The sequence below is a fragment of the Heteronotia binoei genome, chromosome 12 (assembly GCF_032191835.1).
Source record: "Heteronotia binoei isolate CCM8104 ecotype False Entrance Well chromosome 12, APGP_CSIRO_Hbin_v1, whole genome shotgun sequence".
NCBI classification, from domain to species: domain Eukaryota; kingdom Metazoa; phylum Chordata; class Lepidosauria; order Squamata; family Gekkonidae; genus Heteronotia; species Heteronotia binoei.
The window spans coordinates 61012730-61040362 of record NC_083234.1 but is presented as its reverse complement, the minus strand read 5'-3'; the positions used below and the strand labels follow the sequence as shown (position 1 = coordinate 61040362).

Below are 27633 nucleotides of genomic sequence, written 5' to 3'. Positions count from 1 at the left end.
ATTAATTAATATACTTTCCCCCCAATATAATATGGAGTGGAAGAACTCCTTTCTTCCCTGAAATGTAACTTACAGAAAAGCTGAAGGGTTCTTGCATTCACAGCTGAGGTAGAGTTATGCATGATAAGCCCATTACCAAATAAAACTGCAGGAAGGACTTTACTGCTCATAATATACCATGCATATTTTAAAAATGCGGATTTTGTGATATGAAAAATACAGCTTACCCAGTCCAGAAATCTGCAAATGTTGGTGTTGCTCATTATTTAGCTGACCTCAAAGGCTATTCACATGTGAGGTTGTTGGAGGGGTTTTGTAAACAGACATCTCCAAATATTCACTTGGAAATGTAAACATGCAAAACAGTGACTGAAAACACACACAGACCCCTGTCTAGATAGGAGAAATACCAAACATAAGAAGGGGGAGACCAAAGGCTGAAATATTTTACCAAGACCTCTACAGCAGAACTGGCTAAGTTACATAAAAGGAAAGGTTATATTCTTACCACTGCTTCTACAGACAGAATTTGACAATTTTAACAATTCCTGGAAATGATTTTCCTTTACAGAAAAAAAAATCTGACATTCCCAGAATTACACAATTATCTGAAGTCCTTTGAAAGTGTCACAGAAGCAAAGTACCAATGATACACAGACTACGCAACAGCATATGTAATTGAATGAACATGATTTCAATATGGAGGTGTATCCCAACACTGCACTGTGATAGGGACACAATCCTTTTTTTGCCTACCAATGGCAGTGAATTCTAGAATACGTTTCTATTTCACTATGTTCTGATAGGAGGAAAAGTAGTGATTTCCAGACAGAAAGCTAGTCTGAGTCCTGCCCTAGTTTTCCTATTAAAAGAAATGCTAGACACACAAGCTTTAGGCTTGCCTCTGAAGTTCTTCTCTGGTTGCCAACATTAAACTCCTCCCCCCTGCCCCCAATACCAATTATGGCACAATGTGTGATCAAAATTATTCAGTCCTTGTGCTAAGTTTTCCGATAAGATGGCCTAGTGAACCATAGCTGCCCAGAATCCAGATGTAGGTTGCGCCATCATCCTCCCAAATGAGTGACATATCTTGAAAATCAAGAGATATTTTTGATCCCACGCTAGAAGACATCCTATGGCTCCAGCCATGTCTGTCCAAAGCTGCGTACCTGCAAGCATTCACACTGATACAGGCTGCAAGGAGGAGAATGCAAAAGAATTAATGATTTGCCTCACTAATACACTTCCCAGGGTTGTATTGTGCTCTCCCCTCCCTCCTAGTGTCACTGGTACACTCTACAACACTGAATGCACATCTCACTACCCCAAACAGCTGGTGATTGAGGGGGGAGAAACACAAAGATTTGACAAAGCAACATCACAGGTATCTGAAGCTACACATGACAGGAAAGGAAAGAAGAACACAGCAATTTTATTGGCAGTGGCAATATAGCCTGGCTTGTATCCTAAAAATGCTTCAGCTTGTGACCACTGGAGGGAAAAAAAGAGTTCTTCTTTTATGACTCTCGTCCTCAATCCTTTTCTCATGTCCAATGAACACTCCTTTAGCTACACGGGGCACTGACAGGGCGTTGTCAAATTCTCTGCAGCTTAACACCACTGGCCGCAGGGGCAAAGGATTCACTCTGTCCTGCTGGAAGGAGCAGCTAATGCTGTTCGGCTTCAAGAGCCCCGAGTCGCCTCTGTCAGCCTAATTTTGGATACGTGTGCAAGAACTCACCAATGGCTAAAGGCTAAACAGGCACCGTTTCCAAACTGAACTACTTCATGCCAATAACCTATTCCACTAGAAGAATACTGAACCAACCAAAGGAACTCACTGAAATTGCTTTGTATTGAAAAGCAGCTACGCGACTCCTTGACCCTCACGTTCCAGCCACAATTCAGCAATCTGAACAGATACGTAGCTCTAACTAGCATGCAGTCGACTGTGGTCATTTCACGTGAAACAATTTTCCATACAATTTGCGTCGACAGATGCTGTGCTCTGAATCCTGCTTATTTTTAAAGATGGAATACAGGCTTCATAATTGAAATATGTAACAGGGAACGCATGAGGTTTGTTTGTCAAGTGTGGTAAAAAAAAAGGTATGTGGGGGGTTTAAAGCAGACTGAGCCACAGAACCTGTTGTAACCATTTTCTTCTACAGCTCCAGTACACAGCAGTGGCTCAGAACTCCCGATTCAAATTTTGGTTTCTCTGTAAAGCGCAGTAATTTCTACTTTGAGATTTAGTTAAACAAGGTCACTTCTATCTCATTTGCAGCGTTAAAAGATTCAAGCTAAGGTTTCCATCCAGCAAAGGCACTTTTGATCTAACACCTGCTCAGCAGAAGAGATTACAGGCTAGCTGAAGCTCTGTGCAGTGTCCCTGTTATGGAACTGCACTATTTCACACCGCCAGGAGGCAAAGGGAGGGAAAGCCCACACCTTTCTACATATACAGAACCAGACCATCAGGAAGAAGATTCTAGGATAGGCTTTTCCCTTACGTACCAATGCTGTATTTAATCACTTCAAGCAGGTGAATAAATGCTGATGTGCCGACTGTGCTGTAAGACGAGGCAACCTAGAAACAAGTACCATCGCAAACCGCATCTGCAAAAGTTTCCCCTCTTTGCTTCGTTCAAGATCTGTGGGACGTGTTGCCACACTTAAAAAAACAACCTAATGCCTCGAAGCCAGCACACAGGCAAGCTGCCACCGGCTACGGAAGACCATGCTGTCCCCTCCATGTAGAGTGGACTCGCCTATCTCACATACCTGCAGCAGCCTCACTGAACTGTAGTTGCATTTAGGGTCAAGGGTGCACAAAGCCCCTTCCACACTGTACACAGCATTTAAATCTGGCCACTCCTTTGCATCCCCCACCCCACACACAAACACACTCCCCAAAACTCTGAAAAAAAGCTTAAGAAGAGCCTGCTGATACATATCTTTTGTTAACAAAGCAGCCGACTCTAACACTAACGAGCCAAGTAAGTTTTGTTACATTACCCCATGGCATAGAACTAATGTGGTCCTTAGCATTTCTACCCATCTGTCATTTCAAATTTTAAACACGCACACACAAGCGCAGACCAATTGCTTCCTCAGATGTCTTTGTTTCCCCCCTGCACACCCACAGAGTCAAATCCCCTCTTCAGGAAGAGTCCCCGACATTAATTTGCCATTCCTGGAATTCCAGGACAGGAATTTACATCGCCGGCGGGCAAATGTTAATCGGCCCCTTCCACAGCTGTGGTCGAAACAGCCTTGACATAATAAGGCCCTTCGTGCATATAGCCACGCAGCTTCACAAAATGCTGGTTCCCAAAGATCTCCGCACTTGTCTTGGAATTGGCAAGAACCTTGACGAGTTCGTATTTGGCTTCCTTGGAAGCCTTATCAGGATCCACCGATCTGTCCACGACGTATTCTATGAAGCCAGGACTAGCGATCATCAACCTCTGGGCCCAGGGCTGGTTACCGATGGCCTAAAGTATTAAAGGGACACATTAAAACCAGAGCTTGAGACGAGGGAGAGGCACAAATTGAAGCACGAATCGTGATTCATGCCTAAAATATCTTATTCGTGGTTCGTTCCAAATCGGTTGAGGTACTCGTGCTATGAACTTGCAAAACAAAGTGGCTTGGTTTTGGGCAGTTCGTCTGAATTGTTATCAGTGGGGGATCCTCCTCGCATGCCGCAACGTGCCTAGTGTGATGTCATCCGGGTGACGTCATCATGCCAGGCACATCGCGGTGTGCCTTCTTGGGGGCTGTTCCGCATCTTCCCGAACCAAGCAATGAACCACAATTCCTTCAGAAAATTTAAAAAAATGAAACCAAACCATCAAATCAGGCAAACCAGTGAACCATGAAACGAAATGAACCACCATTTTCGTGTTCCGTGCCCATCCCTACTTGAGACCCTAGTGGTGACAAGCTTATTGAAGGTTCCAGAAATTCTAGGATTAAGCTCAGCAGCGGGAGGCAATGAGATAACATTCATGGCAGATACAAGGCTTCTCCTGGGACCTCTCGATTCTATTATGCGGTTTTCCCTTTGCTTTTGTTCTCCTACACATTATGCCAGCTTGCTTGTGCCATTAAATAAATAAAACAAAATTGACTCCTGCTGGATGCTTTTTGCATTACACCCTCCAAACATGTAAACGTACAATCCGACTGAAAACTGGAGCACTTACAGCGAAGACCCGTAAGGAACCACAGTGGAGGTCAGGGAATGGCTGTGTGCTGATGTTTCTGAAGAGTTCCAGAGGCTGGCTAGATAGACAGGAGAACCAGGACTGCACCATTCTCTCATGGTCTTCTGTCTGCTGGTCTGGCTGTAGGTTAAAAAACGGAAGACGACACAATTCCCAGTTAAGTTTTACCCACAAGTACCAAGTCTTAGTGACATCTGTTCATATTACAAGGATTTCTCACAGCTTCCTTTTTCTTGTGTGCCTAGGACTTGTAACAACGCCGTTTTTATAGTTCATTGCTTGGATGAAGGATAAAAGGCTTCCAGTAAGAATGACTCCTTAGAGCAGGACACCCCAGCATGACACCCATCAGTGCCATGGTGCCCACTGACACTTTTCCTGGTGTCCATCAAATGTTTTTAGAAAGCGAGGCCAAGTAGATGAGGCAGAGAGACCTCTGACAGAACTGCTTGAGAGAACCACTCTGAGAGAACTTGTGACTGACCCAAGGTCACCTAGCAGCTGCAGGTGGAGGAGTGGAGAATCAGACCTGGTTTTCCTGATAAGAGTCTGCACACTTAACCACTACACCAAACTGGCTGTCACCGAACTAGGATCTGCTTGTCTCAGGTTCAAATCCTCACTCTACCATGGAAGACCTTCCACACTGGGTAGCCTTCAGCCAGTCACAGACTCTTGGCCTAACTTATCTCACAGGGCTGATGTGAAGATAAAACAAAACAGAAGAGAGGGGAATGATATCAGCTGCCTGAGTGCTCACTGGGGAGACAGGAGACACATAAATGAAGCAAATAAATTCAGTTGCTCAGCTGCTCTTTGACACACAAAGTTATTCATAAGAAACTGGAAGTAAGTTCTAATTTTATGCAGCTTACCGGTAGGTAGAAAAGGGACGCCAGGGCATCCAAACATCGGACCCTGAGCTCTGTTGGGCCACTCTTTGCCTGACATCCCATTCGATTTAGCATGTGGTGAAATCGCCTACCTAGAAAGAAAATTAAAATTTTAATAGCTATCTTGTTGGCAACAGCAAGAATAGTTACTGCATCCAAATGGCGGGATAAGAACCCACCTTCACTCCACATGTGGCAAAATAAATTATGGAACCACTTTTTAATGGGGAAAATAGCAGACAACCTATCAACTCCTAAGCCAAGCAGTAATTTTACTTCTTTTCAGACAGTTTGGTTTCCTGTGGTTGAATATCTAAATGAACAAGTCTATCCAAGCTAAGCTAAGAACAACCACTGAGTGTTCAGGTTTTTCTTTGCCTCAGTAGCATTAGAAAACTCCTTGGGTCTCAGATCTCCTGAGATAACCTGCCTTTAATTGGCTTTGTGTTCCAATCTACATATGGCATTTAAGGGCTGATGAGAGACCAAGGAAAGGAAGCAAAGAAAACATCTCCTGGGTAATTATGGGACTGTTCCCTTGCTCACATCCTGGCTAAGGATAAGTTTATGGAAATAACCTGGCAATCTTGTCCCATAGGGCCACAGGCTATACCCATTCCTCTCTCCCTTGATTCTGTGGGGCACCCCATGTTCTTCTCTAAACAAGCTGACACCACTTCTTAGTTGGCAGGACAACCCACCCTAAGCAACAGTAGCTGGTAATCCAAATGTTTCCATACCAGGCCTGTAGGGCAAGCTCTCATTACATTTCGGGGGGGGGGGGAGAAGGAAGAGCTCACTTTGCAGCCAAGATGAGAAAATCTTTGACCTATGGCAGTTTGGCTCAGAAAAGCAAGACAGTCCTGAAACAGCTGATTCAGAAAGACTGTAACAGAGTTGGGAGGACCCAGGGAAAAGAAAAACAGGGTATTCCCCACCCCCGTTTGAGGATCCCCCCAATTTTTTCAATGGATAAATTAGAAAATTCAAAGGAAGTTTAGAAGAAGCTCTTCTGAAATACTTTGTCTTTTAGAATGAGTAAAATACTTCTTTACGACAAAGTTTTTTACATTCATAATGTAAGCATGAAAAGTCTGAGGACTTTATTGAATTCTTCCAATAAAAACTGGGGAAGCACTAAAAAAACCCTCTTGTGCTATAGACACACATAAGGTGTATTCACACTACACTAAATAATGCATTTTGCAACTGGATTTTTGCTATTCTTACAGTTAAAATCCAGCTGCAAAACACGTTACTTAGTGTAGTGTGAACGCACCCATAGTATTTTCAATATTTGTTTAAATGTATATAGTTTGGGCAACAATCAAGATGTTATGTGGATAATATATTATTAGAGTTGTTTTCAATGTTATAAGCTTTAGCTTCATATCCAAATATGCTAGCAGTCCTACCTATGTGACTTTGAGTTTGTCCAAACCATGTAATTTGTGTACTACAAAATTTGCTTTCTACCTTCAACTTGTTTCCCTTATCTCTCAGATGGCACAAATTAAAGATACAGGCAGGGCTTTGTTTGCAGAAAAAGCCCAACAGGAACTCATTTACATATTAGGCTATACCTCCTGACATCACCATTGTTCCACACAGAGCTCTTTTGTAGAAAAAGCCCAGCAGGGACTCATTTTCATGTTAGGCCACATCCCCTGATGCCAAGCCAGCCAGAACTGCGTTCCTGTGCATTCCTACTCAAAAAAGGCCCTGGATACAGGTACTATAACTGCATGTATTTCATTCCCCCCCCTCCCAAATTCCATGGCTTCAAAAATTTCTGAAAATTTTACTCTGAAATAACAGAGTGGAAAGGCACACCCTTGGCCCACCATTTTACACACTCTGAAAACGATACAGGTCAACAGGACACCAGGAAGTTAGCAGAACCACCAGAAGAGCCACCACCTTTGGATTTCATCCTATCCGGAGAGACTTCAGAAGATTATCATTATGCCTTAGCTATCTAGACCATGAACAACAAAAATCTGAAATACAATTTTTAAATGACCTTATTTATTCTAGTAATGAAGTGGGACTTATCTAGTTAATGAACTGGTTCTGCTTCTTATGTGTGTGAGTAATGCAGATTAACAATTTCAGAAATTATACTTTTAAATTTTGTAAATGACTCACACAACAGATGATCTTTTTTCCTTTTCTACTGTTTCTTTTTTTCAGCTTTTAAAGTTTAGGCCAGAAATGTTGTATTTTGGATTGTGAATAATTTTACTTTAAGGTGTGTGTTTTAATAATCTGTACCGCCAAGGAAGGACTTGTGGACAAAATGGGTTTGGTGTTAATGGAATTTTTAAATCATTCATTATCTGTAAAGCATTAAAGGTTTGTTAATTTAATATACGTAACCCATTAGTATTTATTCTCTTATTAGGCTTTCTGTCAACCTTCTTGGTTACCTGAGACTTCAGAAGATGCCAGAACACTCCCACACAACAGCAGTAGTCATTATCACAGCAGAAAGTTTTGACTAATACATTTGCTCCATTTCATGTGCGTGCATATAAAATCAATCAAGTCCATGTGCGGACTCTTATCTGGGAGAACCAAGTTTGATTCCCCACTCCTCCACTTGCAGCTACTGGAATGGTCTTGGGGCAGCCATAGCTCTCGCAGAGCTGTCCTTGAAAGGGCAGCTGCTGTAAGAGCTCTCTCAGCCCCACCTACCTCACAGGGTGTCTGTTGTGGGGGAGGAAGGTAAAAGAGACTGTGAGCCACTCTGAGATTCAGAGTGAAAGGCGGGATGTAAAATTCAATATCTTCTTCTTAGTCGCTCCGAGCTATTTCGGGAGGAGTGGGATATAAATGTACATAAATAAATCAATAAAAGATCCTCTTCAGATGACTCATCAGATATACGCACCCAGCTTCTGCAAGACCAGCTTCCCCTCCACGGTTGAGCCCAAGATCCCAAGTGTATCCACAGCAACGCCATACATGGTTTGGTCATGGCCTTCTGCCATGCTGAAGACTTTCTTCATAAAGATGGGGTATTGCTCGCAGACCTGTTCTGGGCTGTCAACTATGGCCAAGGTGCCAAAAAACTTCACAAAGCCTGCCATACCCAGAAGAAGGAAAAGAGTTAACCACATCCTCCATTAGAGCATCCCCAAAAGAGAAATGAGAATTATGTGGGGCAGCAGCTGAGTGGAAGTCCACAGCAAAGCAGGGGGAGAAAACAAGTTGATGTAAAAACAACTGGAATGCTGAATGGGACAGAATATACCCAAATGGTATTATGGGAAGAGGACAGAGTGAGATTTTTTTTTTCAAAGTTAGATCTTTTTGTTCAAGCTATGCAAAAAAAAAAAAAAGAAATCTGGTATGACTAGATTTCAGCCTTTACCCTAAAAACAGTGCTCATAATGCAGTGCAATTATTATTTTTAATGATATATTATTTTATATCATATTATATTATTTTAATATAAAAGCAATTGCTTTATACTGCAAGAACACATCTTATTTCAATATTATCCCGGCTGGCTAAGTGTAGATTGAGGGAGCACTTTGTGACCTGGAGACTGTGCCCTTTTTAAGCTAGTGGGCCCCCCTGCCAGCACTGAGCTCTCTTAGAAGATTTTCTACCCCTCCTAACTGCAGCAATATCAGGATTTTGAGACAACGCATTCCCAAGTCCACTTTGGAGAGAGGACGTGTGGTGTAGGTGTGAGAACAATGAATGAGAATTTGGGAGACCCAGGTTCAAGCCCCCACTCACCACATAGATTACTCAGGGCTAGGAGTGGGAATCCCTGGGTCAATCAATTGCTCTCTCTCTCCCCCCCAGCCTATGTTGCAGGGAGAATAAAGAGGGAGAGAACTCCAGGCAGCACAAACAATGCAAGGGGTAAAAATGGATAAGACGCTGAACAGCTTGTCCAGTCAAGACCTACTCTGGGGGAGTCTATTGTCTGCTGTCAGGAAACATAAATATACAGGGGCTTAATTTAAAGAGAGGGATGAAAACAAGGACCACAGGATCCCTCTGACGACCTGAACTTCCCTTGTGAGCCTCTTCTGCTCTCCTGCGTGCCCTTGAGAAATGACGGCACATGCCACACCGAAATTAAACTCAAAATAAAACCACCCAAACAAGAACGCTATGCCACCTGGCAAGTAGAAGCCGGAAAAAGGATCTGAGTCTGCTCCGATGATAATGTTGGAAATCTTGTCGATGACTCCTTGCTGGGCGAGATACTGGCGCCCATGAAGAGTGTGGGCGAGAGACGTCACCATCTCAATACAGGTAGCTCTGCAACACGGAAAATATTACAGGCATAAAGGCCTTTTCAAATTCCTTTGGCATTCCATCCGTCTCAGATTTCACTAGGAATCACACTGCAGCAACAAGCATGCTTCATCCCAAAGGCATCTGTGTAAAAACTACAGCTCTGGGAGGCAGATGCTTGACTGGCGCTCTTCAGGTTCAGAGGACAGCCTAAAGCCACTTCAACAGGCAGTTAAAAGATTAGTACCTTTTGGTTCTAATGTGCAATTCACCAGGTGGCGAATTACCACCTGATGGGAGGATGCAGGTTTTTATGTTACTATGGACAAACCTAGAGAACAAAGGAGTTTCATCTAGCAGATTCAGGATTCATGAGCCACAGACTCAAATCACTAGCAAGTGGTCAGGAATTTTCCATCAGGTAAGATGGGTACTTAAAAGGGGGGAATCTGCCCTTGGTCAGGAGACTTGATTTTGAAATGAAAAAAGTGTTAAGGAGAGACTCAACTGGAAAAAAGATGTCTAAGAACAAAAGGTCAAGACATGAGAAAAGCAAGAGTCTACCTTTGAGCAGCACAAAAGAATATAGCTTTGGAAACTAAGGCTATTTTGCCTAACTCACCATTGTTGGGTATAAGTTTTAAATGTACAGAGTGAGAACTGCACATTTCACATCCCCTTTGCTCAGTAGTAAAACAATTTTTGCTCAACTATAAGCTTGTTCCTTTCCTAATCACTAGGTAATCACTAGGTACAATCAGAAGTCAGATTTTTCCCCTTCATAAATAAGAAGTCACAACAAATTTTGTAAAATAAAAAATGGTAACCTGCCTACAACCACATAAAGAGTGTAACTTGACTTACACTCCAGGAGAAGGTGGGGAGACTCCTACCTGGATCTGAATTACTCAAAGCCCCTGAGGCTCTCCCGCTGCCTACAGGACTTTGGAGCAAATGGCTAAGAAAAGCCCAGGGCTCCTAATCAGAAGGAGAAGGCAGCAAAAAGACTGCCTTAGTTTTCAGAGGGACTAGACTGCATTTCTCCACAAATGTGTGATGATGGTGAATTCCTCATTCAGGTCTAACAACTTGTGATCTATGCCACCTGGTAGAATTCCACATCATGTTTCACTTTCCCACAGAACTGAGGTGTGAGGGCTAGCAATTAAATAGTAGAGACTGAACAGCTGCCACTTGAGAGTCTGAAAACACAGGCAGGTAAAGAAACAGGTTTTATAAGAAGCAAAAGAATCGCGACCAAATCCATAACAAGATCAAAACACTGGTACTGAATATAAGAGCTCCATTCAAGTCCAGTACTACCTTATGAGACCACCAGGATTTGGGGCGGGGGGGAGCGTTCAAGAATCAAAGCTCCTTTTGTCGAGGACTGACCCAAGAAGGGAGCTTTGATTCTCAAAAGATCAAAAAAAAGCCCCGGATCCTGATGGTCTTGGAAGATGCTTCTGAAGTTGAATCTAGCTCTTCTCTTGCATTATAAGGGTGTTTCTGGAGTCTAGCTCTTCTCTTGCGTTGTATTCCCAAGCCGTGTTGTCACGCACCTGACCAGCATGTCATTCCCAGTCAGCTCCTCAATCAGCTGTGAAAGCAATCCACTGTTCACGCAGTAGTTCAGAGAATCTGCTGACGCTGAGGCGATGTTGACAACTAGCTAAGACAAAAGCACAGAAAAGGGAGACTTAGGAGCAGCAAGGTGGAGGGTGACTGTGCATGATCTGTTGCAACTGTACATTCATCCAGAAATCTATTCAGAACGGGAGAACTGGACAAAGCTGTAGCAACTGGCACGCCAGCCTCCAGACAGCTCGACTTCTTGCATGTTGTCTGTGAAGGAAGAAAAGCTCGGGAAGCTGCTCTCCCTGACTTGGTTATGCTTCATCCTTTGTGTGTGCCGTGCCTTCCTAGGCTGGCTAGGCACTAAGGGCAGGGACTGCGGCTCAACATTCCTGGACACAATTCAAAGTGGTGGCTCTAACTCTTAAAAGTCCTCAGTGGCTTGGGGGTCAGGGTACCTGGAGGACAGCCTCATCCCATGTTGTCCAGCCCATCAGCTCAGATCTTCCTCACAAGCCCTGCTTTCCATGTTTCTGCCTTCAGAGGTGAGGCAGGCAGCAACCATAGCTGTGGAATCTCACCTGTAGAATGCTCTTCCCCTTGAGACTCACCTGGCACCTACTCTCTTTTTAGACCCCAGGCCTTTAATTAAAGGGTTGGGTCTTTAAAAAGTCATTTATAGTCTGAAAAAGGTTAAGAACATAAGAGAAGCCATGTTGGATCAGGCCAATGGCCCATCCAGTCCAACACTCTGTGTCACACAGTGGCCAAAAAAAACCCACCCAAGTGCCATCAGAAGGTTCACAAGTGGGTCTAGAAGTCCTTCCACTTTGCCCCCCCCCTCCACCCGCCAAGCACCAAGAATACACAGCATCACTACCCCAGACAGTTCCAATAATATACTGTGGCTAATAGCCACTGATGGACCTCTGCTCCATATTTTTATCCAATCCGCTCTTGAAGCTGTCTATGCTTGCAGCCGCCACCACCTCCTGTGGTAGTGAATTCCACATGTTAATCACCCTTTGGGTGAAGAAGTACTTCCTTTTTTCTGTTCTAACTTTTATCCATTCTAACCCAACCGCTCAGCAATTTCATTGAATGCCCACGAGTTCTTGTATTGTGAGAAAGGGAGAAAAGTACTTCTTTCTTTACTTTCTCCATCTCATGCATAATCTTGTAAACTTCTATCATGTCACCTCGCAATCAACGTTTCTCCAAGCTAAAAAGCCTCAAGCGTTTTAACCTTTCTTCATAGGGAAAGTGTTCCAAACATTTAATCGTTCTAGTTGCCCTTTTCTGCACTTTTTCCAGTGCTATAATATCCTTTTTGAAGTGTGGTGACCAAAACTGTACACAGTATTCCAAATGAGACCGCACCACTGATTTATACAGAGGCATTATGACACTGGCTGATTTGTTTTCAATTCCCTTCCTAATTCCCCCCAGCATGGCGTTGGCCTTTTTTATTGCAACCACACACTGTCTTGACATTTTCAGTGAGTTATCTACCATGACCCCAAGATCTCTCTCTTGGTCAGTCTCTGTCACACCCTATCAACTTGTATTTGTAGCTGGGATTTTTTGCCCCAGTTTGCATTACTTTGCACTTGGCCACACTGAACGTCATCTGCCACGTTGACGCCCACTCACCCAGTCTCAACAGGTCCCTTTGGAGAGTCTCACAATCCTCTGGTTCTCACCACCCTGAACAATTTAGTGTCATCTGCAAACTGGGCCACTTCACTGCTTACTCCTAACTCCAAATCATTAATGAACAAGTTAAAGAGCATGGGACCCTGTACTGAGCCCTGCAGCACCCCACTGCTAACTGTCCTCCACTGTGAAGACTGCCCATTTATACTCACTCTCTGCTTCCTATTAATTAGCCAGTTTTTGATCCACAGGAGGACCTGTCATTTTACTCCATGACTCTCGAGCTTACTAAGGAGCCTTTGATGAGGAACTTTATCAAAAGCTTTCTGAAAGTCAAGGTTCTCCAGAACAGGTGGCATAAAAATTCCCTACATCAATGACAATGTGCTTTGAAGGTTGGAGGTTCAACATACACCTTGCACAATTAAAAGTTCAGAATGCAGGAGTTGGAAAGAACTCTCTCTGCCAAAAGGTTTGGATCCATTACTGTGAGATCTGCTGGTTGGTTCTTGCTATTCCTTTCCCCTCTTTCCACTGCTGTTAAGATCTTCTCTTCTCTTTGGACAGGTAATTATATCACCCATGATCCGATTCCTTGCTTCAATCCTGCTAATGCAAATGTCCCTATCCAATTTTTCATCTCAGTATATTCCTAGTTATTTAATAATTGTGTGAATGCAAGTGTAACTGTGTGATTGTGTGACCCTTATTCTCAATAAAAACACTCTTAATTTTAGCAACCAATCTCATATTTTATTGGGTCTCTGGAAAGGGCTGACTCCCGGAAACATAAGTTGTTGATCCTGCTATTGCCATTTGCCTATTAATTTTAATTCCCCAAATTGATCTCAGAGGCAATTTGGCTAACAAAAGCCAAAAGTGTCGCTGGATATGTTTTTAGCCACAGAATGTATCAAAGATCTAAGTTATAGCACCATAATTAATTTTAATACAATTTGTAAATGGATTTATGTCGATTTTATAATTATAAGTGTAAGTACTATGTATGATTTTATTGTATTGTATTCATATGTTGTGAGCCGCCCTGAGCCTGCCCTTGCGGGGAGGGCGGGATACAAATAAAAACTATTATTATTATTATTATTATTATTATTATTATTATTATTGTTATTATTATTGAACAGCCACTGGCAATCAGAAGACGCAATACTGAGCTGGGCAAACTGGTCCTCAGTTGGTATAAGAATGTTTTCTGAGGCGATTATCGGGGAAAGCTATGGCTCAGAGACAGAAGAGCTTAAGCTGGATCAGACCATAAATCCGCTTGGTCCAGCATAGTTTTTCACACAGCAGCCAATCAGTTGCCCTGGAGGGCCAAACAAACAAAGCATATGGGCTGAGGCCTTCCCCTGATGTTGCCCCTGGTACTGGTATTAAGGAGTTTACTGCCTCTGAACATGGAGGTTCCCTTTAGTAGCCACTGCTAGACCTATCCTCCATGAATCTTTCAAACCCCACTTTCAAAACTGTTTGAGCTTGTGGCCATCACTACCTCCAGCAAATTCCAGAGTTTCAGTGAATAAAGTACTTCCTTTTGTCTGTCCTGAACCTATTTGCCAAAAATTTCATCAGCTGCCTTCAAGTGCTAGCATTTTAGAACGACAGAAGTTCTCTTTGTCCACTTCTCCACCCCATACGTAATTTTATAAACCTCTATCCTTTCTCACGTTAGCTGTCTTTTTTTCCAGACTGAAAAGTCCCAGACTCACCAGCCTTGCCTCATAGGAAAGGTGCCCCAACCCCCTTTTCATCTTGCCTGCCCTCCTTTAAACTTTTTCCACTTCTGTAATGTTCTTTTTGAGGCACAGCAACCAGAATTAAACATAGCATTCAAAATGAGACCGCACCATAGCTTTATACAAGGGCATTACAAAACCCTAATCGTTCCTAGCCTGGAATCTGCTGTTTTTCATTACTGCTGCGCCTGTTTTCACTGAGCTTTCCCCCAACAACCCCAACATTTTTCAACCACACTCTCAGCCAGTTCATACCACACCAGCACATTTTTAATTATGGATTTTTTTGTTCCTTACTCACAGAAATATTGAATTTCAATTTACCACAGTGTTGCTCACTCATCCAGTTGAAAGATCCTCCCGTAGTTCTCTGCAATATGCCTTGGTTTGTTATCCCAGATGAATTGGTATCTACTAGCCTGGCTACCACACTACTCACCCCAAATTGCAAATGACTGACTCAAGGTCACCCAGCTGGCTGCATGTGGGGAAGTGGGGAATCAAACCCTGTTCTCCAGATTAGAGTCCACTGTTCTTAACCACTAAATCAAACTGCTTTCTACCCTTTAATCAGCATTTAATCCATAAGCGGACCCATCCTTTTATTGACTCTCAGCTTTCAAACTAAAAGCACAACGTGATGACCTTAAGAGATCAACCTTTTAATTAAAAGTCTGGGTAAATAAAAACATTTTGCCCTGTCATTTGCTCACTAACTCTTATTAGCCTTCCTCCCTGTTTGAGTGTCATCCTCTTTATCCCATGATGGCTAAGCTCACTCAGGAGTCTCTGCTGAGGTCCCCTGTCAAGAACCTTTGGAAGTACCTTTATGTCTACCAGTTGCCCTTATCCACATGCTTATTAACTTGCTCGAAAAACTTCAAAAGGCTTGTGAGGCAGCACCTTTCTTTGCCAGAAGCCAAGCTGACTTCCCCTCACCAGACGGTGTTCCTCAGCGTGCTTAATCATCTCCTTAATGGTTCTGACCCTTTTACCTGGAACAGATGTCAGCCTAACTGGCCCGTAATTTCCTGAATCCCCTCAGGATCCTCCTTTTAAAAACTGAGGTGACGCTTGCCATTTTCCACTCCTCTGGCACGGAGCCCAGTTTCAGTGACAAATTACCTGCTTGCGTTAGAGCAGCAATTTCACATTTGAGTTCTTTAAAAACTCTCAGGGATGTGCCTTCTGGATCTGCAGGCCTAATTAGTTTTCAGACTCCACAGTAGTCCTAGCATATCATCTCTCTACTCTTAAACTAAAAGCACATTACAATGATCTTAAGAGATCAACCCTTTAATTAAAAGTCTAGGTAAATAAAAACATTTTGGCCTGCCATTCGCTCACTAACTCTTACTAGCCTTCCTCCCTGTTTGAGTGTCCGTGTGTGTGTGTATTGTTTTAAGCATTCTATATATATATATATATATATATATATATATATATATATATATATATATATATATATATATATATTATATATTTGTACCATAAACACTGTTTCAGTGTGTGAAATGTTTTAGCTTCTGCCACCTTGTGGACACCAAGCTGAGTGGAAAAGCAGCACAGAAATGCTTTAAATAAAATACTGCAGACAGAGCATGTGTTGGCATGAAGGAGGTCCCAGGCTGAATCCTTGGCATCTCCAGCTTCAAGGGTCTCAGGTGAGAGTTGATGGGAAAGGCCCTTCTTTGCCTGAGACCCTGGAAAGCCTACATGAACCAGAACAGACAAGACTGAGCTAGAAAGGATAGCGGGCCAACTCTGTACGGGGAAGAATGACAAATCCACATGCTGTCTCGTCAACATCAGTCCTCAGGGGACAGTGTAAAAGGAGAACTATGTGACCCCGGCATCAGCTGCATAATCCCAGCTGCAGACCGCATGGATCATTACTACTATTCCCTGGGGCAGCATCAAGGCATCCAGGCATTCTACAGCTCACTATTGCTCTCTTTGTGCCACTGGGATCAGAGTGCAAGTCCTTCTATTTTAAGGAGAAGGATGCATATCCAACAACAGGTTTTTTGGCATCCCGTCCAACATGCCCATAGAAGACTGGAAATGATACAGCAGAGCTACTGCCTCCAAAAATGATTACTGAAAGGGCTCTAAAGAAGTTTGCTCCAGCTATCCAACCATAAGTGTTAAACCAACTAGAACTGAATTCCAAAGTGAAACAAAACAGTATCATTTCATCAACTGGTTCACTTCACCTTCCTTCAGAAAACTTGAACACAGGTTGCCAGGTTGGAGAATACCTGGAGACTTTGGGGGTGGATCCAGGAGAGGGAGGGGTTGGGGAAGGGAAGGGGTCTCAGCATGTCACAAAGCCCACCCTTCAAAGCAGCCATTTTCTCTAGGGGAGCTGATCTTTGTGAGATGGGAGATCAGTTGCAAAAGCGGGAGATCTCCAACCCCCACCCGGAGGCTGGCAGCCCTACTTGGGAGAGCCAGTTTGGTGTAGTGGTTAAGTTTGCGGACTCTTATCTGGGAGAACCGGGTTTGGTTCCCCACTCCTCCACTTGCACCTGCTGGAATGGCCTTGGGTCAGCCATAGCTCTGGCAGAGGTTGTCCTTGAAAGGGCAGCTGCTGTGAGAGCCCTCTCCAGCCCCACCCACCTCACAGTGTGTCTGTTGTGGGGAAGGAAGGTAAAGGAGATTGTGAGCCGCTCTGAGACTCTTCGGAGTGGAGGGCGGGATATAAATCCAATATCATCTTCTTCAAATCATCTCAGCTAACACAGCCTGAATCCATGCATTGGCAGCCTTGACCTGGGGTGAAAACAGTTCAGCCTCCTACCTCCCTTTCCTGCATGGGAGGAAGCAACAGCTGGAGAAAGAAGAGGCCTAATCTATTAGATCCCCTGCACAGAAAAGGGAGGCAGAGTTGATGGGGGCAACATTACTAGTGCAGGTCTGCATAACTTACAACATACTCCTCAACAATGCCAGCAGTCAGGGGCAATAGGTGCTCAGGAACTGCCAAATACAAAAAGCTCAGCAAGCCACTGATGAGTCAGCATGTTTATCACGTGCTGACTCACCAGTTAGAGCAGACGTCCATCAGTGGCTATTAGCCACAGCTTATTGTTGGAACTCTCTGCCTGAGGCAGTGATGCTCTGTATTCTTCGTGCTTGCGGGCATAGTGGGAGGGCTTCTAGTGTTCTGGCCCCACTGACAGACCTCCTGATGGCAAGGGGGGGTTGCCATTGTGTGACACAGAGTGTTGGACTGGATGGCCCATTGGCCTGATCCAACATGGCTTCTCTTATGTTCTTAAGTGACACAGAGTGTTGGACTGGATGGGCCATTGGCCTGATCCAACATGGCTTCTCTTATGTTCTTATGTTCACAGTGGCAAGAGCAAGTACAAGGTAGTGGCTACAGAGTTGGCCTTTGACCAGAGAGAGAACAAGAGTCAAGCCACACCTGATCCAGGACACTCACTCGGATGACCTTAGGTCGTCACCTACCATCTCTCTCAGTCTTACCTACTCCACAGCATTATTGAGAGGATACCGTGGAAAAAGAGAACCACATATCTTTTCACAAGCTCCTTGGAGAAATGCAGGATAAATGCATGGCTAATGGATCACTTGTTGCAGAGGTGCCAGAGGCCATCTTGAGCCTTACCTCCCATGTGCATTCACCAAGCCAACACCTGTATGGACATACAGGGCTGGATGGATGCAGATTAAGTGTTTCAATGGAAGAATAGATCCTCCACCCACTGCTGCTCCTGATAGAACAGGAAACCCTGAGGAATCACATGAAGGGACTCTGAGGAATCACATGAAGGAAAATCCTCAGCAAGTATAAGTAAAAACTGCCAATTTAGTCTAGATTCAACCCATAATCTATAGCACGCTCCAAATAACCGGTCTTGCCAGCAATGAAATTCTGTGGTCCAATGTTCCCTCTAAGCTGCAGAGTCTTGTGATCAAGAATTGTACTTTGTGAGCTACTGGCATTAAAGCTGTGAGCTACTAAATAAATTAGTGTGCTCTGGGGTCATCCTTCCTGAGCTAAGACAAAAATGTGTGAGCGGGAGACTAAAAATCTGTGAGCTAGCTCATGCTAACTCAGCTTAGAGGGAACACTGCTGCACTCCTCCAGTTTTAGAAGAGAATGTTTATGCCTTCTTCTCCTCCACGATGTCCATTCAACTAGATTTGCTGCTCTGTCATCTTTCAGTGGCTTCCTTCCAGAAGGGAAAAAAAACCATTTCCTGTACACAACACAACCCCTCAGCTGCTACCCACTAAGGCTTAAGAAACCAGGCCACCAAAAAAAGAAAGAGAGAAAGAAAGAGAGAGAGAGACAGAGAGAGAGACAGAGAGAGAGACAGAGAGAGAGACAGAGAGAGAGACAGAGAGAGAGACAGAGAGAGAGACAGAGAGACAGAAAGAAAGACAGAAAGAAAGAAAGAAAGAAAGAAAGAAAGAAAGAAAGAAAGAAAGAAAGAAAGAAAGAAAGAAAGAAAGAAAGAAAGAAAGAAAGAAAGAAAGAAAGAAAGAAAGAAAGAAAGAAAGAAAGAAAGAAAGAAAGAAAGAAAGAAAGAAAGAAAGAAAGAAAGAAAGAAAGAAAGGCTCTTGCCTCATAGACTCGGTAGCGTATGACGTCGCTCTTGGCCATGACATTTTTCAAATCAACCAGCAGGTTGCCCTCCAGCAACACCTCCAGCCCTTCAGGTGATCCAGCTATTTTTGACAGTGATTTGATGGCCTGGAAAAATAAAGGACAGCAGTAAGAGGAAGAACAGGAGCAGCAATGGACAATGGAATCAAAAGATGGCCTGATTACTGTCTGCGATCCGCCCTGAGCCCGCTTGCGGGGAGGGAGGAATATAAATCCGGAAAACAAAACAAATTTTAAAAATCAACATGGTCTTCATCAGGTGTGAGACGTATTCAAGTTGCAAATGACTGAGGAAGGATGGGCACCAAAATTCTACTCCCCACATCTTAAACACAACGTTTTGAATTGCGACTGATGCTACTGTTTGGACAAGAAATAATACAGAACACTTTGCTCAGTGTTCAGATTTATAAAGTAACCGTGCATTAAGCAAAAACTAAACTAAAAGGCTACAACAGGGATATTAGGGGTTTTTTTCATTACATATGCTAAACACACTGTCACTGAGTACAGTTATACATCCACAGTATTCCAATGTATTTCTCTTTTATAATAGTGTACCAGAATAATTTTTTGTACTGACATACTCAAAATAGGGATATTGGTTGTTTATCTTATTACATATACTTAATCCATTTTCACTATATTTTATTGTATTCTTTTCTTTTTTTTCTAATGGCAAACCAGAATGATGTTTACATGTTAAAAAGTAAATTAGGTGGACAAGAACATCACTCATTACATATACTAAATCCATCTTCCACTATATTTCAATGTATTTTTCTTCTAATGGCAAGCTATATGTATGTTACATGTGAAAAGGTAAATCAGTTGGATGGGGGAAACGTCTGAGAAAGAAATGCCCTCATTTTGCTCCAGGCTTATAACAATAGTGATTAGCAGACATTCTCACATTTTAATATGTTACTATTTTATTGGTTTCTCATGCTCATGTTACCCAGATCAAAGGTTTGCTCAATTTGTTAATTTTACTATTCTGTCATTGGATCTTAACTTTGTACCAGTTTGCATTCTAAACCACTGCCTACCAGCTATAAGTAGCTCTGCTCACTGTACCTGATTCCTTGTCTGATGAAGTGTGCTTAGAGCGTACAAAAGCTTACATTCTGAAGAAAACTTTGTTGGTCTTAAAGGTGCAACTTGACCCTTACTTTGTTTTGTATCTGATTTGTTTGCATCCTAAAATATTCTTCCCCAACATCCAACAAGTGATTCTTGCAGTTTACCTGTCCCTTTCAAGTTCTATACTTTCCTTGACCAACAGGAAAATAAATTTTCCAAGTCTCTGGTCAAAGCTCCCTGGTTCAGTTGTGAGTGCCCCCCCCCTTAACTAGACAAGAATTTGAAGCAAAAGCCCCTTTTTACAACAATGCCCCATTTATGGAAGACCCTCCCAAGGCACATGTGGGAGGAGTCTTGTCCTGTTTTCGCAGGCTTTAGGGATGGAGATTTGTTTTTTTCTTCCTTTCTGTGGTTGCCCAGACTGTGACAAATTGGCTGCTGTACAACAGCTGGCCAGAATTTTTTTAAAATAGCTCTCTGAGTTTGCGCTTTATTTTTATGGGCTTCACGGCATTGTTTTATTGTCAGCTATCTTGGACCCGATGTAGGGACATATTTCGCATCCAAAATAAACCCCACTGGATCTGATAAAGGGCCCACCTAATCCAGCACCCTGCTTTCAACAAATGCCAACCAGATGCCTCAGGGAAGCTGCCAAGCAGAGCATGAAGAGTGCTGCCATGTCCAGCTTCTGGCTTTATGAAGCATGTGGTCTCACTCTCACCACAGTAGCTCCATTTAGCTCTCACGGATAATCGCCACTGATAACTAACAAGATAACTATCTGCCTTTAAGCCCTCTTTGGGACCCCCAAGGGAGCTCAATGGTTTTGCTAATCCAGGCCATCGTTGTTTCTCACAGCAATGAATTTGGTGATTCTGAGTGCCTCTTCTAGGCCACACCATTCTGTGTACCCAGACAGAAAAACAGATGAGTTTTGCAAATAAACTTGCAAAAAAATAAATAAAGGCTCCGCACCCATATAGTGTTGCTAATCTGGCCAGGACAAACACACCCATTTCAGAGATGGATGGCACACCACAGGTCTAACAGAACCAGCTACTTGCAAAAGACCCTCTTTTGGCATCCAGTGTCACTTAACAATTAGAGATTTGGACTAGGATTGGAGAGATTTGAGTTCCAATTCCAAACTCAGCAGGAGTCCAGTGGCACCTTTAAGACCAACAAAGTTTTATTCAGAACGTAAGCTTTTGTATGCATGCACTTCATCAGACAATGAAATGGGGTACAGTGAGCAGTGCTACATATAGCTGGTGGACAGTGGTTAAGAATGCAAAGTAGAACAAAGTTAAAATCCAATGGCAAAAAAGTGAAATTAACAAATAACATTTGGCTGCCTACCTGGATCTAACTCCGCAGGTTCACTGGGTGTCCAAGGGCTAGTCCCTGTGCAAGTGGTGCCATTGAGACAGTCTCCCACATGCTATTAGAATGCTGTTACTACATCAATGTATGGGCATAGCATTTTATCACCAATTCTTGGTTGTATTTTAGATTTACCTGACTCACACAAATTGATTTTTTTGCTAAACAATACTGATGTTGATGTTACTGAAACTGTGGCAAAGTTCCTCCAGGCAGCTCTACTTATACATAGTACTATGGTAAACTAAAGAACCCCGCGGCGCAGAGTGGTGAAGCTGCAGTACTGCAATCTGAGCTCACTGCTCACAACCTGAGTTCAATCCCAGCAGAAGCTGGGTTCAGGTAGCCGGCTCCAGGTTGACTCAGCCTTCCATGCTTCCGAGGTCGGTCAAATGAGTACCCAGCTTGCTGGGGGGAAAGTGTAGATGATTGGGGAAGGCAATGGCAAACTGAAAGATGGAATATGTTTTTATACATGGGTATGTTTTATTTCTGCATTTTCTTTTATCCTTCCAATCTATACTAACAGTTTTATAATGCCAATAAAGGAAATTGCAATGTATGTATATGTAGTCCCCCCCTTCAAGCTCACCTATCTCTCAGAATAGTTGTGAGGAAGATCTATGCACGCCACCTTGAGTTTCATGTCTGAAGGATGGATTTAAAAACAAAACATACAGAAGCACCGACGAGGCTATTAACACACTCTTGCTGCAGCACTGCAACTCAGCATCCGCTTGAACCTCTTACCTCCTTGGCCACGGATATTTTCTCTGCAGCAATGCAATAAATGATCTGCCTCAGCAATTCTGGAGTGTTCAGGATTTCTTTAACAGCATCATGGTCTTCGACTATCCTTCCAACCTAAACATTCAACACTGTGTAAGATGCCAGAGAAGCTCCCAACAGCTGCATTTTTACAAGCTTGTGCAGTTCAATAAAGCATTCCAACTTCCCCCTCCCATCACCAGAAAAGATTTTTGACATATGCATATTTAGACGCATGACTAATCAATCGAGATCTCTTCAAACAATTGGCAGCCCTGAGGTTTAGCAGATATATTCAAGGACGTTAAGACTGCACTATTTCAGCTTAGTATGGTAACACAAGTCAGAGCGATGAACTGGGAAAACCTGTGTCCAGATCCCCAACTCAACTGTGCCATTCTGAAAGAGCAAGATGTACCTGAGATATACTAAGGACTTTGACTGAATCATGATGATGGAAGAGACCTTTCTGGAGTTGTTCCCCGAAGTTTCGGATTATGTAGAAGGGGTCCATGGCTTGGAGGAACCGCTCCAGGATGGCAATGCATGAGGAGATCTGCTCACTGTTTTGCAAAGGGGAGAAAAGAAACAACAAAAAGCCAGGAAGCAATTAACCAGGGATTCCACCATTAATAAGATTCCAGGGGGATAATCCAAATGAGCATTGTTCACCTTGGCTACACCCAATTTCAGCCATTTAATATCATTAATGTTAAGTCCCGCTTTTGAGAATAAGCTGAAAGCAACCTACCACCCACAATTCCAATCAGTTTGGTGTAGTGGTTAAGTGTGTGGACTCTCATCTGGGAGAACCTGGTTTGATTTCCCACTTCTCCACTTGCAGCTGCTGGAATGGCCTTGGGTTAGCCATAGCTATCGCAGGAGTTGTCCTTGAAAGGGCAGCTGCTGTAAGAGCCATCTCAGCCCCACCCACCTCACAGGGTGTCTGTTGTGGGGGGAGAAGATATAGGAGATTGCAAGCCGCTCTGAGTCTCTGTTACAGAGAGACGGGCAGGGTATAAATCTGCAGTCTTCTATGTTACTACACAGATCAACTAACACGGATGACAAACCAGCTTCTCAAATAAGCACAGACAGAGTAATGGCCACACGTTACATGGTTTCTTGCAGATTTTAGTACTTCCTACCTGTCTTTCTGTTGTATTTTACCCTGCTTCTTGAGTCAAAAGAGACTGGCTCCCAGAGCAAACCATTTAAAAACCAGTACAGGTATGTAATGGGAAGGGGTTTTCAGTGAGGTCAAGGTCCAGACACAAAAAAAGAGGACTGGCTGCATCTTCCCTTTGGCCTCAACAATGGCAGCTTAGAGGAATGAGTAACTCAGATCCAGACCTTCCCCCCCCCCCCCATGAGCCAAGGACAATGTGTACCTAGGCAGGGTGTCCCTTTCCACACATCCTGCTTTGTTCTTAGAAAAACCACCAGGCCAAGACATAGCCCCCGGCCCAAGGTCACCCCGTGAGCACGGCTTAGTGGGGATTTGAACACTGATCTTCCTACTCAGAGGCCGACATTCAAGCCAGGACACCACGCCGGCGGTTACAATTCAACCATGATGAACTCAACTCATCAGTGTCATGCTGTTGCCTGCCGGGTGCTCAAACACCTGTTTTTGCAGTCCTAAGCGACGTAACCAAGCATAGGATTTTTACATCAAGCCCTTGGTGGGCTGCCACATGCGGCTGGTATCCTTCAACATCATGGTGGATCACAGGGTACCTTCACACCCACTCCCAGCACCAAGCCAGTGCAGCTGAAACAAATCCCCCACACCTAATATCAGCAACAAAACAAGAAGGCAAACACGCTGACATGTAACAGAGTTTTAGCATGTTTTTCAGAATGAAATTCAACAGTTCCAAATCAGGATTTAAAGCACATTTCCATCTTGAGCCACCATCAACATTTTGAATTAGTATGAGGTCTTAGGAGAGATTTTTAGGCACCAGTTGAAAATTTTAGGTAAGCCATAATGTAGAAAGGTCTAAATAAGTGCCCTGGGATATCTTATATACTAAAATATTTATTGTGGCAGAGGCTTTGGAGAGTCACATTCCACTTCCTCACACACACCCAGTAGACAGACGTATACAAAGAGACAGAGAGAACAAGGAGGGAATAAGGGAGATGCTATTACCCAATATTACAAGACAGAGGGACTTTATGACATTTCACCAAACAGATGATAAAATTTCACCCCAACGGATGAACAAACCAGGGTTAGTATAGACCTAACTGTCTATTCACAGATAAGGATCAGCAGAACAACAGTTAACTTTCTGTAGTGGTCACTCATAACCCCTACTACGGCCAAGTAGTAAATTTGGATGCAAATATCAGATTCACCGTTTTCCTCTCCATTTTTGCTGCTGATGAACAGCTATCTTTAAGTCTTCTACTGAATGCCAGGAAAACTTGCAGTGTACCCCACTAGTTTCTGAGAGCTTCTGTGCATTTGTGGGCTTCTACAGAGACAACCCTGGACTCTAGACCCGAAATCTAATATTGGTATAAATTCAATCCCCCTAGTTACTCAAGCCACATCACAATACCACAATCAGTGGCTACCCATGCCTCCTCCACATGAACATTTTTTAACATGATCATGTGCTCACAATGCCCTTCCGTCCTTTACACTGGTCAAACTAGACTGTTTCTACACAAGAAAACAGAAACAAACTAAAAACAGAAACTCAGAAACCTCTGAGGAAACACTTTAACCTCACTGGGCATTCAACAGCAGTCTTAAAGTTTGCCACATTTTGTTAAAAAAAAAAAAGGGGGGGGAGCCAGGCTGTGACAGGAAGCTGTTGAGAAGGAATATATGGGCAGATTTAACACTGTCAAATTAAGGTTTAACAGAGATTAGCTAGTTCACCACTGAAAACAATCGAATCTTCTTACTTGATGTGAACATCATTCAACTTAGTTTGCCAGTTCATTAACAACTGGGAGAGGTTCACACCCATTCATACTGGACTGCTTACTCTAAAGATTGGATCTTTTTTCAGCTGTATTCTGCAATGTCATGCCACACACCTCCATCTCTGAAAGATGGGCCTTCTACTCTCCACTTGGAATAACCCCTGTACTGTTTGTGCCTGAGGGTAATGCTTCACACATCAGACAAGGCAGAAGTCTGCTCTTTAAAGCTTCGGCTAATCCTTTCCTTACTATTCAGATGTCCTGGATCATACTGTTTTCATGAGATTCCTGCTTTAGCTTTGACATAGCTAAGGCCTGGTCTGTGCTCTTGTAAAAAGGCTGAAAATCGGGAGTCACATGCACAAAGTATTATCTTCAGTTGGTATGCAAAGACACAAAGGGAGAAAAATGCAGCAGGTGAGCCAAAAAATCTTGCAATGCAAGACAACTACTGTAGATCAGTGACATTTTTATTTAGAGCCCAAATTAATAATAGAACTAACATTTCATGCATCTGACAATTTGGGCTCTGGTCAAGAAAGCTGACACAAGAGTACATCTATTGCTTTTTAAGGTGCCACAATATTGTTGACTGTGAGAAACTAGCGCAACTGTCCTGTGAGGGCAAAAACGGCTATTGAAGCTATTTTTCAGCCTCTTCTCCCTAAAATATACACAAAGCTGTTTATAGAACAAATATCCAAACACTCAGTCAAGCAAGTAAACAGTCATAACCACTTTAAACGAAAAGAATGAAATCTTAACGAGTTTTAATAAAGACAACCAGAATACTGTAATGGTTGAAGTATCTGAGCAGGATCTAAGAGACTTGGGTTTAAAGCCTCACTCTGCCATGGAAGCTCAATGGGTGATCTTGGGCCAGTCACATACCCCCAGCCTAGTCTACCTGAAAGGCTTGCTGTTAGATCTAGGTAGGCTTGCAGTTTTGAGAAAACAGAGAAGGGGAGAACAATACTGTAAGGCACTTTACTTCCCCATCAGGGAGGAAATCAAGCATAAACCAACAAGTAAAGACTACTCTATTTTCATTCTGTATTTCGTTCCATATTAAACCCCACTGAGGGGTTCTTTTAAATATGAATACTTTATAAATGAAAAAAAGCAAGCAAATAAGTTTAAACCAACAACACAACTACTTAAAAAAGTAGCCAATGTGTTAGTTAAATCACCTACCAATTCCTTTTTATAGTATTTGCATGCCCCCCCTTTGCTTTAATTGGAAGACACACTAAGGCAATTTTCAACTTTTTCTTTTAATGTTGCCAGACTCCAGGTGAGGGCTGGAAATCTCCCAGAATTACAACTGATCCCCAAGCTACATAAATCAGTTATTATTTATTTAAAGCATTTATTGCAAAATGGCTGCTTTGGAAGGTGGGTTGCATGGCACTATACCCTCCCATTGTCCCCCCCCCCTAAACCCCTCTCTCCTGGGCTCCATCCTCAAGTCCCCAAGTATTTCCAACCACAAAGTTAGCAATCAACCCTAGCTCAAACTCAAAGCAAAGAACTGCAAAATCAGAAATAAGTGACTAATTCCTGCAAGTGCTGGAAGTAGGCTTGCCAGATCCAGGTTGGGAAAACTGGAGATTTGGGGGGATGGAGCCTGGAGAGGACAGGGATCTCAGCGGGGTACAATGCTATAGAACAGGGGTGGCCAAACTGTGGCTTGGGAGCCACGTGTGGTTCTTTCACACATATTGTGGGGCTCTTGAAGCCCCCACTGTCCTGTTGGCTGGCAGCTTGGGGAATGCATTTAAAATTAAAGTTGCTTTCTTTCCACCTCTCCCTACCTCTTCCCTCCTCATCTATTCTTTCCTTCCTTCCCTCCCTCAAACATCTGATGTTCGTATCTTGAGGCTCTCAGACATCCGACGTTCATGTCTTGCAGCTCTCAGACATCTTAGCCAGTCCATCATTTACTCTATGTGGCTCTTATGTTAAGCAAGTTTGGCCACCCCTGCTATAAAGTCCACCTTCCAAAGCACGCATTTGCTCCAAGGGAACTGATCTCTGTAGTCTGGAATTCAGCTGCAAACCCGGAGGATCCCCACCTGGAGGCTGGCATCCCTAGCTCAAAGCAAACATGCAAGGCAAAGGGTCCCGCCCGCACCTGTCACCCTGCGCCATGAGAACGAAGAGCCCCTCCAAGGGGAACTGTGGACCCCGCTCACGGAGAGCGCCGGGCGGCAAGGCCTGTACCGCCACGCGCAGGTCCCGCAGCTGCTCCACGGGGTCCCGCACCCCTGAGAGGCGGCTGAGCAGCTCCAGCGCGGCTTCCACTCCCGGCGTCGCCATCTTGGATGTGACTGGAAAGGGGAGGGAAGAGGAGGAAGAAAAAGAAAGGAGGAGAAGGAAAGGAAAGGGGAGGAGCCTCGCGAGACTTCTGCCCCGGCGACCCAGGCGGTCGC

General features: G+C 43.5%; 1 protein-coding gene across 1 annotated transcript; it reads right to left on the bottom strand.

Moving 5' to 3' along the window:
• Positions 1-430: 430 nt before the first annotated feature.
• Positions 431-27633, bottom strand: PSMD5 (proteasome 26S subunit, non-ATPase 5). The gene is made up of 10 exons (XM_060251093.1): positions 27336-27633; positions 22674-22818; positions 22238-22351; positions 18977-19105; positions 10951-11060; positions 9270-9412; positions 8022-8213; positions 5111-5220; positions 4215-4355; positions 431-3500 (listed from the first exon to the last, which is right to left on the bottom strand). The coding sequence occupies exons 1-10, from the start codon at positions 27518-27520 to the stop codon at positions 3243-3245; spliced, it is 1527 nt and encodes a 508-aa protein (XP_060107076.1). The 5' UTR covers positions 27521-27633; the 3' UTR covers positions 431-3242.

Coding starts and splice junctions, on each gene's coding strand:
- PSMD5 (XM_060251093.1), bottom strand. CDS start 27,520: ATGGCGACGCCGGGAGTGGAAGCCGCGCTGGAGCTGCTCAGCCGCCTC. Junction 22,352..22,673: donor AAGTCCTTAGTATATCTCAG/GTACATCTTGCT, acceptor TTGAATGTTTAG/GTTGGAAGGATAGTCGAAGA. Junction 11,061..18,976: donor TACGCTACCGAGTCTATGAG/GCAAGAGCCTTT, acceptor CTTTTGTCTTAG/CTAGTTGTCAACATCGCCTC.